The sequence below is a fragment of the Eumetopias jubatus genome, unplaced genomic scaffold, assembly GCF_037043125.1.
Source record: "Eumetopias jubatus isolate StellerSeaLion01/CBP00866 unplaced genomic scaffold, mEumJub1_p1.0 scaffold_6, whole genome shotgun sequence".
NCBI classification, from domain to species: Eukaryota; Metazoa; Chordata; class Mammalia; order Carnivora; family Otariidae; genus Eumetopias; species Eumetopias jubatus.
Window position 1 is genome coordinate 109,102,416 of NW_028274812.1, and position 17,520 is coordinate 109,119,935.

A 17,520-nucleotide genomic window follows, 5' to 3' on the forward strand; every position below is an offset into this window, starting at 1 on the left:
GAGAGCACGAGAGGGAAGAGGGTCAGAGGGAGAAGCAGACTCCCCACTGAGCGGGGAGCCAGTTAGGCTCTATTCTAAAGCACTTTGCCTGTGGAAGTCCATGTTACCCTCCCAATAACTCTACACACTATTATTATTCCCATTTTATAGATGTAAGAACTGAGACACAGAGAGGTTATGGATGAGTGGTTGCACACACAGGAATTGAGGAAGGAGGAACTTGAAGTCCAATGCTGCCACACTACAGGAATGCTGGCCTGGAGGGAAGGACTAAGAGGGGCTGGTTGAGGGCCCAGCAGTTCCCTATCCCTTGCAAGGCTGGAACCAGAGTGTGGCAGGTCCTGTGAGTGGGTGAGTGGCAGGAGGAGGGTCTGAACACAGCAGTGAGGACTGTGCCTTGGACACTGACCAGCCCCAACCATGCAGGATCACTCTGGCCGGCAGGGGCAGTAGGGCAGGCTGGCCTCTCGGAGGTATGGGATCCCCAGCCTCCGGCTGCTGGGAGGCAGTGGCTGGCTCCTCCTCTCCCTTCCTCCCCACCCCCCCCCACAACCCCTCCCTAAATCATGAAGCCAGACCCCAGTCCTATTTCTCAATCCCCAGGAGCCCAGTTCCTGTGGGCAGCACTTGACGTGCCTGAACCCTCTCTTTTCTGCAATTCAAGGGAAAGACGAGATCTTGCACAAGGTACCCTGCGTTTGCCCTCCACCAGGGAAAGCAGGCATGGAGCTTCTCTGGCTGCTTATCCTGCTCGCCGTCACAGGTAGGACCCCGTCCCTCCGCTGCCCCTGCCGTCTCTCCTTCCCCTCCTTGAGTATATGGTGGGCGGGTGGGTGGGGAGCCCTGGGCTGAACTATAAAGGCGGTTAAAATCCACAGCATGTTCTGCACCCCTCTTTTCCCCACCCGCCCCACATTCTTTATGCTCTCCCTCCCTCTCCACTGTGAGGGCCCACTGTCAGACTCTTCATACAGGTGGAAGTATAAGGGGTTGGTGGATTCTGGCCACACGGAAAAGGAAGGAATTCTGATAGTGACATCTCAGGCACTAGCTAGCAGCTGGGGGAAGTTTTGAGGGGCATGGATAAGAGCCCCTAAAATTATGAACCGCTAGCCCCAGAAGGATGGCAGTGTGGGAGGGAAGAAACCCACAACCAAGCATGTGCATCTTCGGGGTGCCTCTTCTGCTGATGTGAGGGTCCTCTTGTCCTCTGCCCTGGAAGGGAGGTAAGGGGGCTGAAGATTTCTGTCACTGAGTTGGAGAGCTGACACCCCAGATTCTTGCACACAACTACCTCCTTTTATTGGGGGAAGGTGCCTCTTGTTCCTTTAGAGCAATAGGCAAGCCTGGTGAGAGGAGAGGCTGTTCCAGCGGAGCCCTGATCCTGAGGCTTCTTAGCTAGGAGTGGAATGAGGGGAAGGCGGGGGGCTGCCTGGAGGCAGAGGGATGGACAGGGTGACAAGTGGAGGGAGCACTGCTTCCTAAAGGCAGGCCACTCACTCCCTGATTTTGTCTTCCAAGTTTCTGTCACCATATGGTTGAAGATGGGGTAAGGGAGGACCAAGAGAGGGAAAGTTGAGGCAGAGGGCTCCAGGTGATTCTTCTGAGTTTCTGCCCTGGCAATAGACTGCACTCTAAGCCTGTCTCCCCTGCCCCAAGAAAGGTCCCCAAAATAGCAGCCTCATGTCTCCCCCAAAATAGCTCTGAGATGAGTCTCTCCTGAAAGGGGAACAAAGCCACAGAAATAGGGAAGCCGGGAGCCAAAGGTCAGAAGGAGAAGATGCAGAGCCAGTGTGGGCGTGGGCAGCTGCAGAGTAAGCATGAATGGCCAGGGCCGGGAGATGGTATCCAGCCCAAGCTGAGAGGTCACTGGCCCTGCTCGCTTGAGTTGGAGAGGGTCCCTTATGATAGGGAGAAAATGTGTAGAATAGAACTGGAGGGAACTTCAAGACCAATGTCTCTGGAAATAGGCCCAGAGACGGTCATTTACTTCTTTAAAAATGCCCAGCAAGTCCAACGGTGTTAAAGCCAGACCTAGGACCTGGGTGTCACGGTGGGCTGTGCACCTTCTCCCAACTTACATAAGAACTTGAGCTCCTTAAGGGCAAGATTTCTATCCCTTTGGTCATTGCACACAGTGGGTATTTGAGAAACATTTGGTAAATGAACAAAGAGTGAAGGAAGGTCTCCTCCCCAGAGCTGCCCGGAGCCCACAACACGACGGTGTTCCAGGGCATGGCAGGCCAGTCCCTGCAGGTCTCCTGCCCCTACAACTCCTTGAAGCACTGGGGAAGACGCAAAGCCTGGTGCCGCCAGCTGGATGAAGGGGGCCCGTGCCAGCGGGTCGTTAGCACCCATCGCTCATGGATTCTGTCCTTCCTAACGAGGCGGAATGGGAGCACGGCCATTGTGGATGACGCCCTGGGTGGCACTCTCACTATCACGCTGCGGAATCTTCAAGCCCACGATGCTGGCCTCTACCAGTGCCAGAGTCTGTACCGGGATGAGGCCGACACCCTCAGGAAGGTCCTGGTGGAGGTGCTGGCTGGTGAGTGTGTGGCGGACTGCACCGCTGGCCCACCCCTGGGCTGGGACTAGGTCCCTGATGTCTGGGAACACCCACCGTGTGGCTCTTGCCCTCCCACTCAGGGCCACGGTGGATGGCTGTGCGGGTTGCTCACTGCGCCTCTCTCCAGGCTGCGCTCCCTGGGGCAGGACCGCATCCCTGGCAGGAAGGTCCTGGCCTCTAATTTGCACAAAGCACCGAATGAGCTGGCTGTGGTCCTGCCTCTCCAAACAGCTTTATCCATTTGGCATCCAGTTTGGATGTGAACACCTAAAGCGGCCCTTAAGGAGTAGGAGGAGGTTCATTTGCTCCCTCACCCAATTACCCAAAGGACCTGCCAACAAAGTAAGCACCAACCTGGTGCAGAAAACAGCCTGAGGAAGGGGCACTGCTTGTGACCCCAGGTGATGTGCTTGCCTCTCTGGGCCTCCACATCCTCATCTTTAAATGGAGATGATGATGTTTGTCCTGCTGCCCCCACAGGGCTCCTGTGAGGCACCCATGAGGTGACAGGGTTAAAAGTGCTTGGGGGTAAGTGACAGCCCATGCCCCAGCCTCCTGCTGCTGAGCTGACCTGGGGTCTTCATTCCAGGCTTGCCAGGCAGCGGGGTCCTCCCCACCCCTGACCTTGGCACAGGGAAGCCCTTCAGGGAAGACTTCTGCCTGTGTCTCCAGACCACCGTGTGTCCCCATGGAGAAGAAATCTGGGGGTACGAGTCCCCTTTCTGACTCTCCCCCTTCCCCACCTCCTCCCCTACAACATGGCCCCTTATGGTGGAAATGAGCCATTTGTCTAAGGTCTAAGGTGGGGAGCGGAGGGGAGATGGCTTGCCCTAGACCCAAACCCCACGTCCATCACTCTGTTACATGCTGGGAAGGGGGAGAATGGGGTGAAGGGACACAAATTTTCCATCCATTCATCCACTTGACCTTCCCAAAGACCCTGTGTAATGGGAGGGTGAGAGTTACCAAGCTCCAATGAGGTGCTAAGCACTATACAGGATGCTCTCCCTGAATCCTGCAACACTACTATAAAGGAGGTGTTTCTATTTGACCTACTTTACAGGTTGAGGAGACTGAGGCTCAGAGAGGCTAATGACCCGATCTGCTCTGGGCCAGAGCCCAGGGGGCCTCACCATACCCAGATGCGTTCTCCCCACTGCAGCCAGCTGCCTCGAGGAGGGACTAGAAGCTCACAGGCTCTGTCTCCCACAGACCCCCTTGATCACCTGGACCCTGGAGATCTCTGGATCCCCGAAGAGTCCAAAGGCTTCAAGGACATCCATGTGGAGCCCAGCATCTCCAGGTATAGAGACGGGTCTCTGCTAAAGCCCGGGCATGGGATGGAGGCTGGGGTCCTAGAACTAACTACAGATTTGAAGACAATTAGAGCATGAAAGGGCCTGGAGATGATTTGTCTGAACACCCCTCCAACCAGCCACTGTGTGTTGGTATGGCCATGCCAGTTGTTAAAATATTGAAATTCTCTTTTTTTATACATAACTGCTGCTCCAAGCCTTCTGAATGCTCAGCCTCCCATTCCGCCCCCGGCAGCCCTTGGACAGTCCACAGTTTAGCAACAATACAAGTTTAAGTGTAAGACTGGGACCCCTAGCAGATACCTGCTCCTTTGGTAGGACCAGAATCAGCTCTGATTGGTTCATGCCTATGTACTGGTGTTGAAATATTGTTAATGTAACCACAGAGTACACATGTGCACCACCCCCCCCCCCCGCCACTATACCATCACGAACAACAGCAGGTAACTGCTCCGCAAGGGAAGTGTTTAAATGCGTTCAGCAGGTGGATCCTGATTACAGGCTCCCCCAAGCCCACAAAGCCTTGTGGTGCTGGGTAGAGAGTTATTCTAGGTCCCTGAGAGCTCCCAGTGTCTCCCTGTTCCTTCTCCGAGGGCAGAGTTCAGTGTGCGGGCCACCCAAGGCCTCCCTCATGTCCTCCTTGTGTCTCCAAGGAGTCTCTCCAAAGAGGACATGCCCTTCCCACCCACTTCGATCCTTCTCCTCCTGGCCTGCATCTTTCTCAGCAAGTTTCTAGCAGCCGGTGCCCTCTGGGCTGTGGCCTGGCGTGGGCAGAAACTGGGGACACCCCTGGCCAGTGAGCCGCACTGTGGCCATGACCCAGGTTACCAGCTCCAGACCCTAACAGGTGAGCATGAGGAGCACAGCAGTGGCTGGGGGTGGACTGCGCAGGGGTGGCGAGGTGGGGCTCAGAGGAGCCATGTGAGCTTCGGTCAGTTGCAGAGCGGAGAGACACATGAGAGAAGAGGACCCCCGATGGGACGAGGCCCAGGAGAGGCCTGCTTGAACCACCCCAGCCTGCACACTGGCCCCTTGGCCGCCATGACTCCTGGTTCTGCTTTGGCAAAAGGGCAGCCTGCCCATCCTCTGCTTCCCCTGGTCCAGGAAACAGAAGGGTGTGTGGGGGGGGGGGGAAGGAGGAGAACATTTGTCAACTTCTATACATTGGGCATTAAATACTCTCCCAAATAAATCCAAGACTTCATGTTTAATAGGATGGTTTGGGGCTTTGGGAAGGCCTCTCTCTTGCTCCAGGGCTAGGAGAATGAATTTGGCCAAGGATGAGATAAAAGTTCTGACCCCTTGGGGCCTCAGGTCTTAGGCTATTGCATCCAGCCATTCTCGAAGTCTCCACGCCACCCATCTTTGTCTTCTTCTGGCTCCCTTCCCTAGATCTAATTACTGAATCCTGCCTCCTCCTCTGGGATTTCTCTAGCACCCAGTCTGGCTCCCTTCTCCTCCACTTGCCTCCTGCCCCTCAGGAGCATTATTCTAGGATTATTGCTGCCCACCCCTGCCCCAGTCCATCCCAGCTGACTCATACACTCCCTTCCCCAGAGCTTTGCTTTCCTCCTGTTACTTCCCCTACGGGCGAACAACCACAACTTGACTTATATAGTGCAGCATACCAGAGCCGGGAACCACTGGTCTGAGCTTCTCACTACACAGAAGGGAAACTGAGGCTCAAAAGGGAATGATGTCACCCCAAGTCCCCAGCAGAGCTTGGAAGTGTAAATTTCACTTGGTGTTCAAGTTGCCCTTCCCTCTAGCTCAAGCCTACTCATTTATTCATTTATTTATTCAACAGATATTTTCTGTGCCAGATACCATTCTAGGTGCCGGAGACACAACAGTGAACAAAACGGGTCAAGATTCCTGCCCACACAGAGCCACGAACTAGTGGGAGGGGAGGAAGACAGACACAATAAACGTCAGCCAGATGGTGTGTTAAAAGATAAAGAGCTGAGGGGGAGCCTGGGTGGCTCAGTCGGTTAGGCGTCTGCCTTCGGCTCAGGCCATGATCCCAGGGTCCTGGGATTGAGCCCTGCATCGGACTCCCTGCTCTGTGGGGAGCCTGCTTCTCCCTCTGCCTGCCCCTCCCCCTGCTTGTGCTCTCTCTCTCTCTCTCTAATAAAATCTAAAAAAAAAAAATAAAAATAAAAAAATAAAGTGCTGAGGAGCAAATGACTAGGCAGACTGGGAGTGCAGAAGGGACAGGATGATGTCATGCTAGAGGGCATCAGAAGGAACCGCTGGAGAAGCCCTGGGAGGAGGTGAGGAAGTGAACCACGAGGATATTGGGACCTGAGGAGTGGGGCAGAGGGACAGCCAGGGTGGCTCAGGAACTTCATCTCTCCCCCAAGCACAACACACCACCGCAGCCACGAGTGAGAGGGAGGGGATGGAGACTTGCCCAGGGAGGGCTGCAGGAAGAGGAGGAAACGAGGCACTCCCATCTTTGGCCTTGGCAAGGTGGAAGCCCAGGAGCCCCTGTGGCCAGGGCTTTGCCCCCTACGATGGGCATGGGCTCCTGGGGTTTGGGATCCTGTGGAAGGACCCCCGATGCAGCCCTCATGTCCAGCCTCATGTCTACACATCACTCCCCGGAAACAGCCCAGCCCAGCCCTGCCCACTACCCAGAGAGGCTGTCGCACTGGCCCTGTCCCCAGCTCCGGGACACTGGTCCAGGCTATGCGTCCCAGGTCCTCAGACTCAGCGGCATGTCAAGCTTCCTCATCAGGTCCTGGGCCCCCATCTCCTTCCCGCAGACCTGAGGCACAGTCTAGCAGCCAGGGGTGAACCTGTCCACCTGCTAGCACCACGGCCGACAAGATGGCAGGGGACGGTCCCCCGTGTGAGACACTGGAGAGCGCCTGCTGCTTGCCTGCTCTTGAGAGCTTGGCCTTTTCTCTTTCTTCCTCTGCCACATTTTGACGTCCCCCTCAGGGTTTGGATCGCCACTGGGATCCCCTGCCTTGGACTCTCTGGGGCGCACACGGGACTGAAGGGGGTCAGGTAATTTAGCTCCAAATTTGCCCCCTACTCAGAAACCTGAAGCAAGTTCCTTAACCCCTCTGAACCTCACCTATTAAAAAACAAAACAAACAAACAAATCAACCCTGTTTTTGCTGGGGTTTTGTGGGGTTGAAAGAAATACCATCAGTGAAAGTCCCAGGCCAGATGTTTGGTGCAGAGCAGGTCCCAGATGAACACTGGCTTCCTTCCTCTTCTCTAATACCCACAATCTGACACCTCCCTGCAGCCTGGTCACATGCAAAGGGGTGGACTCTACCTGTTTCAGACACCTGGTTACATATTGAGGACAGGTCTCCTCTTCACGGCCCATTAGTGTAATAGCTTTCTTGTAAGGAAATCGAAGAAAACCTGATGCATATTGGCAGGACAAATATAAGCACTTCCACGTCACCCATGAGGCTTACCCACCTGTCCAGTTTGCCCAACATTTTGCCAGTGTAGCACCAAAAGTCTCATGCCCCCAGGAAAATTCACAGCACCAGGCAGTCGGGACAGCTGGTCACCCTCTCACCACTTCCAGCTTCACACACTGTCTGGCTTTCTTGGGCTCCTGTTCCCAGTCCCCATTGGTAGCTCCCTTGCTCCTGAAGGAAGGAGAGAGGCAGAGGGAGAGGGAAGGAGGAGAGAACGGAGGGGAGAGGAAGGGGGGAGGGTGGTTTCTTTAGCCCATTTCTAGGTGTGATGTCTAGGTCAGGGGCAGCGTGCCCCTTTCAGCCATCCCCACCTTGCCCGCCCTTGTCTTTCTGAACACCACTGTCCCAGGTTAGGAGGTTTATCACCCACATTTGGTGCAGGGTCCCCAAATCCCAGTTTTGCACAGGGCAATGTGAATGGGGGCCAGATGTTTTCTGTGCCAGCAGTGGGCTTGTGTCACGGGAGAAGAACCTCCAAGGATGAGGCTTGGAGTTTATATACAGCATCAGCCCATCTTCCTGTCTTGGGAGAGAGACACCTTTACTCTGGAAGGTAAACAGCTCTTCTCGAGGGAGGGGGTCGATCTGCCTAAGCAAGTCCCTCTGGAGCTGATACACTCTCTCTAGCATTCAAGGCATGTTTGCTATTCAGTCACGCTAGAACAAAGCTTGATCAGTGCCCAGACCATGCAGATATGTGAAAATATGCACGGAGAATTGTCTCCCAACAGACAGGCTAGTATATTCTTGAAACAAATATAATATGCTATAAGAAATATCTGGAGAATAAGAAACCTTATATTTGTAAAATTTTATATTTGTAAATTGAAAATACTAAGGAACTAAACACAAGACAATAATAGAAGGGATGGAAGAAAAAGATGAGGGTGTCTTCTTGAAATCAGAACAAAATGGACAAAAAGATGGAAAACAAGAGAGGAAAGATAGGAAAATGAGATGAATCCATGAGGTTCAGTATCCAACTAGTTAAGGAGTTCCAGAAAACGGGGGAAGAGGAAATGGGGCGTCATTATCAAAGGATGGATGCAGTTGCCAGAACTGGAGAACATGGGTGCACGCTGCCAAGTCTTGAGAGCACCCGGCACAGTGAATGAAGGCGGGTTCCATCCAGGGCACCTCAGAGTGGGGCCTCCTGCTGTGAGGTCGTGCAGCAGGACTGGACAGTCTCCTGAGAGCTCAGGCCTGTGTGCTCTGCCACCTTCCTCCTTCACACTTCTGCATCCTCCAATTTGATCTTTGGAAGACCCTGAGGATTCTCTTCCCTCTCTCTCTATTGCTTTCCAGTTACTGGGATCCTCCTCCCACCTCATCCCTTAGCTGGGCCCCAGGAGCCCAGGTTCTGCCTGTCCTTGGGCCTTCTCACCCTGCCTCGCCCACCCCTACTGACCCTCATGGTCAACTTCCCAAGCACTGAATCAACCAGGCTTCGGAAGGGCACCTTATCCCCACCCACAGAGGGGCCCCCAGTGCCTGCCTCCCACCCCATGGTCTCCGAGAGCCCCATGTGACTGTCTGAGACAGATGTTTCCTGCTCCCTGGGGAATGCTGTGTCAGTGGCCAGGCAAGCCCCAGAGCTGACATCTGCCCGACCTGCCATGGGCCCCAACCTGCTACTGCTGTTGCTCCTGGGACTGGCAGGTAAGGTTAGAAGGAGGTGCACTCAGGGCCCCCTACACTCCGCTCCAGGCCCAGGAATAACCAGCATTATCGAGGCAACAATAACATATGTAGGGCCCAGAAGGTGGACCTCTCCGTGCCTGTGCCCCTGTGGCAGTGGGTGGACTGGAAAGTTCCCGCAGCTCCTGCCCAGCCTTCCCATGTCCTTTCCTTCCCTAGGCCAGGGCTCAGCGGGCACCTTCCCGGATGTGCTGCAGGCCCCTGTGGGGGGCTCCATTCTGGTGCAGTGCCACTACGGGCTCCAGGACATCAAGGCTCGGAAGGTGTGGTGCCGGGTCTTGCCAGAGGGGTGCCAGACCTTGGTGTCCTCGGCTGTGAATCGCAGAGCCTCTGGGGGCGAGCGCATGTTTCTCACCGACCTGGGGGGCGGCCTGCTCCAGGTGGAGATGATTACCCTGCGGGAGGAGGATGCCGGGGAGTATGGCTGCGTGGTGGAGGGGGCCACGGGGCCCCAGACGGTGCACAGAGTCGCTTTGGATGTGCTCCCTCCAGGTGAGTTCTCCTCGGCTGGCCATTGCCCCTCCCTGCCCCCACCGGCTGCTCTTGGGTCCTTGGAGGATGGGGATCCTTAGCAGGAGGAGGGAGGAGATATTTTTGACAGCTCCCCAGGGACCGGAAACCAAACTGGGTGAGCAGTCTGAGATACAACAGCCAGACAGTGGGTCCCTCCCCCAACCCGCACCAGCGGGTCTCTCCACTGGAAGGCACATTCTCCTTCCTCACCCATGACCTTGGCCTCCTCCTGCAGCATTTTCAACATACTTGATATTATTTTTTTTTCCCCTTAGAAGCATTTTAAAGTTTTAATTTGGACATAGCAACCTGGAATTCCTTTTTTTTTTTAAATCTTCCAGTTTATTACTCCTGTTATAATGGGTTTGATGGCTTAAAATGACCAAATCCGGGTTTCATTTAATTTTGTCTTCACTGGGCATCTAGTATGTGCCTCACCTTCAAGCAGGGTGCATTTGGTGCCTGAATTACTTCAACTCATTCTGTTTTAAAAAAAAGAGGAAAATGTCACTAATAGATATCGGTATTGTCAACCCTATTTTGAATATAGAAAGTACTTTATTTTGATAGGCTGTGGTTTTCTCTCACAGGCTACAACTTTCTAATGTCTAAGCATTTATTAAAAGACAATTCTAAAGTAGAAATAGAAATTTTCCAGAAAAATTGGATGTTGTAAAAAAAAAAATGTTCTGGAAGGAAAATGGCCAGGTTGCCTGCAGAAGTGGAGACTGCTACTACCTTTCTTTTATGGATGATGAGTCTTTCATTTTCAGGTCTTTCTCAAGTAATTTGTGCCCAATCCCCAAATCAGGAAATGAAGAAAGGCCTTTTTCCTCTTCTTGGTTTTCCCCCCATTTGTTAATTATGAGGTGGACTAAGTTGTCATTAGAATCCCTCTCATCTCTGGTCCATGATCATCATTTTATGTCATCCTCTGTCCTCCTTCCCCAACACTCTAAGGTCTAGTAACTCCAGCTCGTAGGACAGATGCACTGGAGAGAGGGGCAGGTGCTGGGGGCCCAATAGCTGTAGAGGATGGATGTAGAGGATGCTCAGGCCAGCTGGTGGAGTGTGGCTTTCAGGGAGGATACGAGTGGCTTAGAAGGCACCAGGAGGGCAGGATATAGGCAGGCAAGAGGGGAGAAACAGCATCTCCAGATCCTGGTTTGGCTTAAGGTGGGAGGTAGGAATGATGAGCCTCTGAGAACAAGGAAGACTCCTATCCTGAGAGTCTAGAAGGACTGGCCAGGTTCCCAAGACAGATCCTCAGGCCCAACCCTGAGTCCCACAGCCAGAAGTTGAGCATGTTGCAGGGATGATGGAAGCCTTGTCACAAAACCAAGACTTGGGGTCTGAGCAAGGCTCTCAGCAAGGATCACTTGGATTGTTTCACATTAGGGGTGACCCTAGAATTCCTTAGATCCTGAGGGCAGAGCTTCAGATGGGCTCAACCAGCCTGCAGGGCGGGGGGGGGGGGTCACATGGTTGCAGGTATATGGAGAGGTCTAGCAGGCTGTGCTGAGGCCCTTTTAGAAACCAATCGATAAGCACCAGGAGCAAGGTTGCCACTGAGGATAAGAGTGGAGAACCTATTCGGGGGCAGTGTGGGGGAGCAGGTGAAGAAGGAAGGTGGGGCAAGGGATGGGAGCTGGTGGTGGAGGGGAAAATGGGCCTGGTCACAACCAGGTAAATATGGAAAGAACCCATCCCTGATCTCCAGAATTAGGGCCCCTGAGGAATATGCCAAGCCCACATTAGTGTTTCTTACTTGGAATCTCTCCTTCCTCAGACCCACTCCCCCCAGCCCCTCAGATATTAACAGGCCTGTGACCCTGCCCACCATGGATGGCTATGTGCTCATTAATATTTCCTTCTGACTCAGCTCCTAGCCTGAAAGAGGAGGAGACCTATAAGGTTGGGAGTCTGGCTGATGGCCCCTCCTCAGACACTGTGGATAGTGCCAGCCCTTTGGAACCCAGCCAGGATAAGAGGTACTGACAAGAGCTGTATTCGGTGGCTGGGAAAAGGGTGGTGGTGGGAAAGGGGGTGAAAGATTGTTCAGAGCCCCAGGCTAACTCAAGGGGAAACCTTATGGTTCCTTCCACCCCTGGGGAACTTCTGATCAGGCAGGAGGTCAGGCAGACCTGCCTGTCTATCCCAGTTCAGCAATGACCCTTTATCTCAGTGGTCTCCAGCCAGGATACCCTGATAATGTGTTTCTCCTTCTGCCCTGCCTGAGTATGCCCTCCTCATTCCATCCCTCAAATCCTCTTCTTGCAACCATGGCTCACCAAGAACAACACCCCTCTCCACCGCTCCGGGGTTCCTGGTGAGCAGCTTCCTGCCAGGTTCAGGCCTGAGCTCACCTACACCTTTATGTCCTTCAGCATCCCCTTGATCTGGGGCACCATGCTCCTGCTGAGCCTGCTGGTGGTGGCAGTGGTGCTGTTTGCTGTGATGGCCAAGAGGAAAGGTAGGTAGCTGTCCACCCGCTGACCCCAGCATAGCCCCGCTGGTCATGTACCAGCTGGTCTTGTAGACAATGCTGGACTCAGTCTGTGTCCCCTGTAGATGGGCTTGTCTAGGCTTTAGTAAGGCCCTCGGATCCTAGAAGTTCCCAGATGAGGGGTGGACGGGAAGGAGATTCAGTGGGAGCTGTCCTGGGGACAGATAGGAATCAGACAGGGTGGGCAGTGGGATAGACAGGTGACTGGAGGAGGTGAGGGAAGGGATTCAGTAGACAGGCTGAGTGTTGAGGCAGGATGAAGGGAGTTGGAAGCAGTAAGTGGGTGGGAGGCTCCTGGCAGGCTGGGGCAGAACTGGGGAGGCAGTGGGTAAGGTTTGCTGGTAGGAGTGGGATGAAGGGTCTGGACCAGGAATGAGGCTTCAGGGACTACTGAAGGTAGTGAGGGGATGGGCCCTGAACCAGAATGGGAAGCAGACTGTGGTGTCATCCTCTGTCTTCCCAGGGAACAGGCTTGGTGTCCGTGGCCAACCTCAGAGCAGTGGCATTCCAGGCATGGTAAGAGGCCTCTGCAGGCCCCCAGCCAAACTCCCCAGACCTTCCATCGGTCCAGCTCAGTGAGAGGTCCCAGGATAAGGGGGTAGAAAAAGACTGGGGCCCAGTCAGGGTCCATACCCTCTTCCTAAATGCTGTAAACTTGGCACCAGTTGTCTTCCACCTTCCCACCTGGGTATTTCACCCTCCCCGATTTGGGGAGAAAGTTAGGGCTTAAAAATCTTCAAAGGGAAGCCCTCTTGCCCACTGACATACTCAGGATTTGAGAGACAGATCCAGTGTGGTCCTGGGCTTCCCCCCCAAAGGGAACTGGGGCAGAAGGGGCATTTTCTCTCTGCCTCACTCACCTGTTTTTGTTACAGGCCACCTCCTCAGTGGCCCACCATATCAGCAACTCTGGACTGGGACTTGATTTGCCATCGGACATTCCATATGCTAGGCTCGACTCACCACCTTCCTTTGACAATACCACCTATAGCGTACCTCTTGATCCCCCATCAGAGAAATCCCCACCCCCAGCCCAATCCTCATCGCCCCCTCTGCCTCCTAAGGTCCTAACGTGCTCCAAGCCTGTGACATATGCCACAGTCATCTTCCCTGGAAGGGACAAGGTTGGAGGGGCCTCCCTTGAGCCAGCCCAGGATCCACTGAATGGCCAAATGCCACCCAGCTAAGCCGTCCATCATACCATACACTCACGGAGACCATCCTCAGAACTCTGTGCATCCAGCCAGCCAGCCCATGCCCTAGACCCTTACGATATCAGAGCAGCTAGGGACTTTAGGTTCTAATCTAACATCTTGACTTTTCTGACCTGGAAAGTGAGACTTAAATGTGACTGAGGTGTCTTGGGAGTCCCCCATGCTTGTTCCTCTGCCATTTTACTACTGAGCTAAATAAACTCTGATTGGTAATATATGAGCTCTTGATGTTTGAGGGGGAAGGAAAGGGCCTGAGTTTGACTATTCCCATGGCCTGGGAACTGAAGATTCTGGTCCAGAGTTTGTGCTGCATGATCTGGTGCCTGTTCTGCCTGTAGGGACATAGTTTCATTCTCTGGTCAGAATACTGTGATGCAGTTTGATTCGAGGGGCACTAAGAACACTTCTTCAAAAGTATTTCCTGCCTTTCTCATGGCACCTAAATTATAGATCCATTAGCTTAAGTCTAGAGATTTCTTCTGCCTTCTGCTCTGCACCTTGTAAACAAGCGGCATCTTCTGATGTGACAACATATGATGGGAGGAAGGGGATAATGTGAGTGAAAGGAGACTCAGGACAGATGGGGTGAGAGAGATGGAGCTGAAAAGAAATAGGAGTGATGTTAAGGGAACAAACTGAGGGTTGCTAGAGGGGAGGTCAGTGGGATGGGGTAACTGGATGATGGGCATTAAGGAGGACACTTGAACTAATGAGCACTGGGTGTTATATGCAACCGATGAATCACTAGTCTATCCTTGAAACTAATAATACACTATATGTTAACTATATTGAATTGAAATAAAAAATAAAAAAAATTGGAGTAAGATCAGAAATCGAAATAAATCCCAAGCCTATTCCTTGGCAGGACCAAGGATTTTTAAGCACCAGGAGATAAAAGACCTCTGCAGACATGTTTTATCAGAGCTGGCTCTCAAATGGGTGGACATCTGGTAGCACTGTACTCTTTGGCCTGAAATCTGGAGCCGGGAAAGAGCCCAGTGGAGCAAAGGCATGGCATGGGAAGAAGGTGAATGAATGGTAAAGGTGTGGCCATTGTCAAATGTAAATGAAAGCTAGTCCAGGCTGGGGGTGGAAGAGCCTTTAAGGTCTCTGCCAGGATTTCTTCTGAAACTGTTCAATTTGAAACTCTTTGCCCATATTGAGATGACAGACAGATGGAGAGGATGAGGTGCTCAGGCACCTATTCTTCTTACAATCACGGAGAGCTAGGCATAAAGTGGTTTTCACCATCTGGAGAGGCCCTGAGTTTGGTCTAGGTACCTGAGAAAGGACAGGCAGGGTGTGTACCCTGGGCTCCAGCTGGGTAGGCCTAGTGATGCTATTTTCAGGGAACTCTGGCAGGATGTTCTGAGCCTCCCCTGATAGAGTCGCAGCCTGTGACAGAACATAAATTTACTTCTGTCCCTTGTGGAGACAGCAGCTGCCCACCAATCAACTAAGCCCTCCTTTTCCCTGGCTAAGATAACTAGGGACTTGCCTGCTGGGGAGGAGAGGCAATGAGGGTAGGGAGAGAATGTGGGGGAAGGGCAGAATAAAGTCTAAAAAGAACCCCTCTGGGAAAAAGTTACTCTGGTCTGAATGTAGTTTGAACTTTTTATAGCCTGACAGAAGTAAAAGTATATTTAACAACACAAAGGAAAATACTAAGATCAATTGGCTGGTAGAGAAGAGGGAAGGAGGAAAAGGAAATATATTAATTCCATCATTGCTCATGGTAGAAGCCTATGAATACCAACCAGAATCTCACTTATAACAGTAACTTCTGAGATGAAAATACAGATCTTCTAAATTTTATCATAAGAAACATATGAAAACAAAGCAAAGAAAATGCAGGTGACATGACAAGGCCATTGCTTCATATCAGAACCTTTGGAATGCAGCTAAAGCAGTTCTCAGAGGAAACAACAAGAATTAAGCATCTTACTCAAACTGCTAGTTCATTTGAAAGAAGGAAAATTATATAACTAATACATAAATAAAAGAGCTTGTTCTTTGAAATGAGATGAAATAAAGGAGACAAAGTGTTAGCTATTAACTTAAAAAGAAGAATGAAATAAGAAATGACCAGGGGAAAATAATCATAGATATAAAGACAATGAAAAAAACGAGAGTATTTTGTGCTCATGGTGGTGGTTGGGGTGGGGGTAATGAATGTAGAGAAGGCTGAAATAAGTTTTTGGGGTGACTGAAATGTTTTCTATCATGACTGTGGTAGTGGTTACCTGGGTGTATATATTTGTCAAAGCCCATCATTAAAATAGGAGCACTTTCAGGGCACCTGGGTGGCTCAGTTGATTAAGCATCTGCCTTTGGCTCAGGTCATGATCCCAGGGTCCTAGGATCGACCCCTGCATTGGGCTCCCTGGATTGGCAGGAAGCCTGCTTCTCCCTCTCCTGCTTCCTCTGCTTGTGTTTCCTCTCTCATTGTGTCTCTGTCAAATAAATAAATAAAATCTTTAAAAAAAATAGGTGCACTTTCTTGTATGTAAATTCTGTTTTGATAAAGTTAATTTTTAAAAAATACTTGAAAGACCATGGGGGAATAGTTAAAATAATCTTAGCGAGGAAAATGCTCTTTAAATTATACAAAACTCAGAAGCCATAAAAGAATTCATTGATATATTTAAACTGATACATTAAAATAAGGAAAGACTGATATCTTTTTCTCCATGACAAAAGCACAACTCATCAAAGGCAGAGAGCTCAGTAGGGGTTACTACAAATAAATTAGAAAACAAATACTTAATAGGATATATAGATATAGCTCATAAAATAGGAAATATAAACATAATAAAGATGTTTAACTTCATCTAAGGGAAATGCAAATTAAAAGTACATTGAGAATGACTTAAAAGAAAATGGTTAAAGAACTCAGAAAATTCTCCCCCCCCCCCCCGCCTAATTTTTATTTAAATTCTAGTTAGTTAATGTATAGTGTAATATTGGTTTCAGGAGCAGAATTTAGTGATTCATCACTTACATAATAACACCTGGTGCTCATCATAACAAGTGCCCTCCTTAAATTCTCTCTTCAAGGGTGCCTGGGTAGCTCAGTTGGTTAAGCATCCCATTTGTGATTTCAGCTCAGGTCATGATTTCAGGGTCCTGAGATTGAGCCCTGCATTAGGCTCTGCACTGAGCATGGAACCTGCTTAAGATTCTCTTTCTCCTTCTCTCTCCGCCTCTACCCTCCCTCTGCTCACTCTCTTTCTCTATAAAAAAATTCCCTGTTCCATAAAAACAAGAAAATTGACAAAAATAGCCAGAATCAACTTTTTTAGAACTCTGGAAACCAATGGCTTGCATCATCCCCAGGAGTCTTTACTTAAGAAAATTGGCTTGGGGCACCTGGGTGGCTCAGTCGTTAAGCATCTGCCTTCGGCTCAGGTCATGATCCCAGGGTCCTGGGATCGAGCCCTGCATTGGGCTCCCTGCTCTGCAGGAAGCCTGCTTCTCCCTCTCCCACTTCCCCTGCTTGTGTTCCTTCTCTCGCTGTCTCTCTCTGTCAAATAAATAAAAAAAAAAGAAAAAGAAAATTGGCTTTCCCTCCCTTGTATCTCATTTAAAACATAACTTCATAAAGCAGTATTTACATATCTGTGTTGACAGGCACACCATGTATTAAGATGTAACTTTTATGACATTTATAATACGAAAGAGTGGGGAGGGAATGGAGCTATATAGGATCAAAGTTTTCCTACATTGTTGAAATTAAATTGATATAAATGTGAACTGGATTGTTTTAAATTAAAATACTAATTGTAATTCCTACAGCAAGAGAAAAACCCTCAAAAACATAGTAAAAGAAATGGCAAGGGAATTAAAACTAAATTTAAATTGTGTATTTAATATAATGAAAGACAGTGGAGAAAGAGAAGGGAAACAAGACATAAGACAGAAAACAAATAATGAGATGACAGACATAAATCCTATCTTATCAGTAATTACACTGAATGTAAATGAACATTCCAATTAAAAGGCAGAGATTGGCAGAATGTATTTAAAAACTCATGATCCAACTACATGTTTCCTATAAGAGACAAACTTGAGATTCAAAAACACAAGTAGGTTCAAAGTAATAGGATGGAAAAACATGTATCACGCAAACTAAAGAGAGGTGGAGTGGCTATATTAATTAAGACAAAAGGACATTTTATAATGGTAAAAGAGTAAATCCATCAAGAAGATATAACAACTATAAATATACATGTACCTAACAACAGCATTTCAAAAT

General features: G+C 50.5%; 2 protein-coding genes across 6 annotated transcripts; both read left to right on the top strand.

The window, feature by feature from the left end:
* The first annotated feature begins 630 nt into the window (after nt 1-630).
* TREM2 (triggering receptor expressed on myeloid cells 2) lies at nt 631-6,043 on the top strand. Of its 5 annotated transcripts, XM_088023999.1 has the most exons (6): nt 631-763; nt 2,388-2,548; nt 3,159-3,276; nt 3,782-3,872; nt 4,539-4,732; nt 5,693-6,043. In XM_088023999.1, exons 1-6 carry the CDS (start codon nt 724-726, stop codon nt 5,878-5,880), a joined length of 792 nt encoding a protein of 263 aa, XP_087880125.1. In that variant the 5' UTR covers nt 631-723; the 3' UTR covers nt 5,881-6,043. The 5 variants fall into 5 exon arrangements, with proteins under 5 accessions (XP_087880125.1, XP_027953487.1, XP_087880126.1 ...); XM_028097686.2 differs by lacking the exon at nt 3,159-3,276 and having other exon boundaries at nt 2,198-2,548; nt 5,693-6,037; XM_088024000.1 differs by lacking the exon at nt 3,159-3,276 and having other exon boundaries at nt 2,198-2,548; nt 5,709-5,880.
* A 2,846-nt stretch (nt 6,044-8,889) lies between these two features.
* Nucleotides 8,890-13,480, top strand: TREML1 (triggering receptor expressed on myeloid cells like 1). The gene is made up of 6 exons (XM_028097656.2): nt 8,890-8,993; nt 9,192-9,524; nt 11,428-11,536; nt 11,933-12,018; nt 12,515-12,567; nt 12,927-13,480. Exons 1-6 carry the CDS (start codon nt 8,951-8,953, stop codon nt 13,236-13,238), a joined length of 936 nt encoding a protein of 311 aa, XP_027953457.2. The 5' UTR covers nt 8,890-8,950; the 3' UTR covers nt 13,239-13,480.
* Nucleotides 13,481-17,520: the final 4,040 nt, after the last annotated feature.

Bases quoted from the DNA above. Each gene is read 5' to 3' on its own strand.
- TREM2 (XM_028097686.2), top strand. From the start codon at position 724: ATGGAGCTTCTCTGGCTGCTTATCCTGCTCGCCGTCACAG. The intron at 3,873-4,538 runs GTATAGAGACGG...TGTGTCTCCAAG, and splicing joins GTGGAGCCCAGCATCTCCAG to GAGTCTCTCCAAAGAGGACA. The intron at 4,733-5,692 runs GTGAGCATGAGG...TTTATTCAACAG, and splicing joins CCAGCTCCAGACCCTAACAG to ATATTTTCTGTGCCAGATAC.
- TREML1 (XM_028097656.2), top strand. From the start codon at position 8,951: ATGGGCCCCAACCTGCTACTGCTGTTGCTCCTGGGACTGGCAG. The intron at 8,994-9,191 runs GTAAGGTTAGAA...TTCCTTCCCTAG, and splicing joins GTTGCTCCTGGGACTGGCAG to GCCAGGGCTCAGCGGGCACC. The intron at 12,019-12,514 runs GTAGGTAGCTGT...CTGTCTTCCCAG, and splicing joins TGTGATGGCCAAGAGGAAAG to GGAACAGGCTTGGTGTCCGT.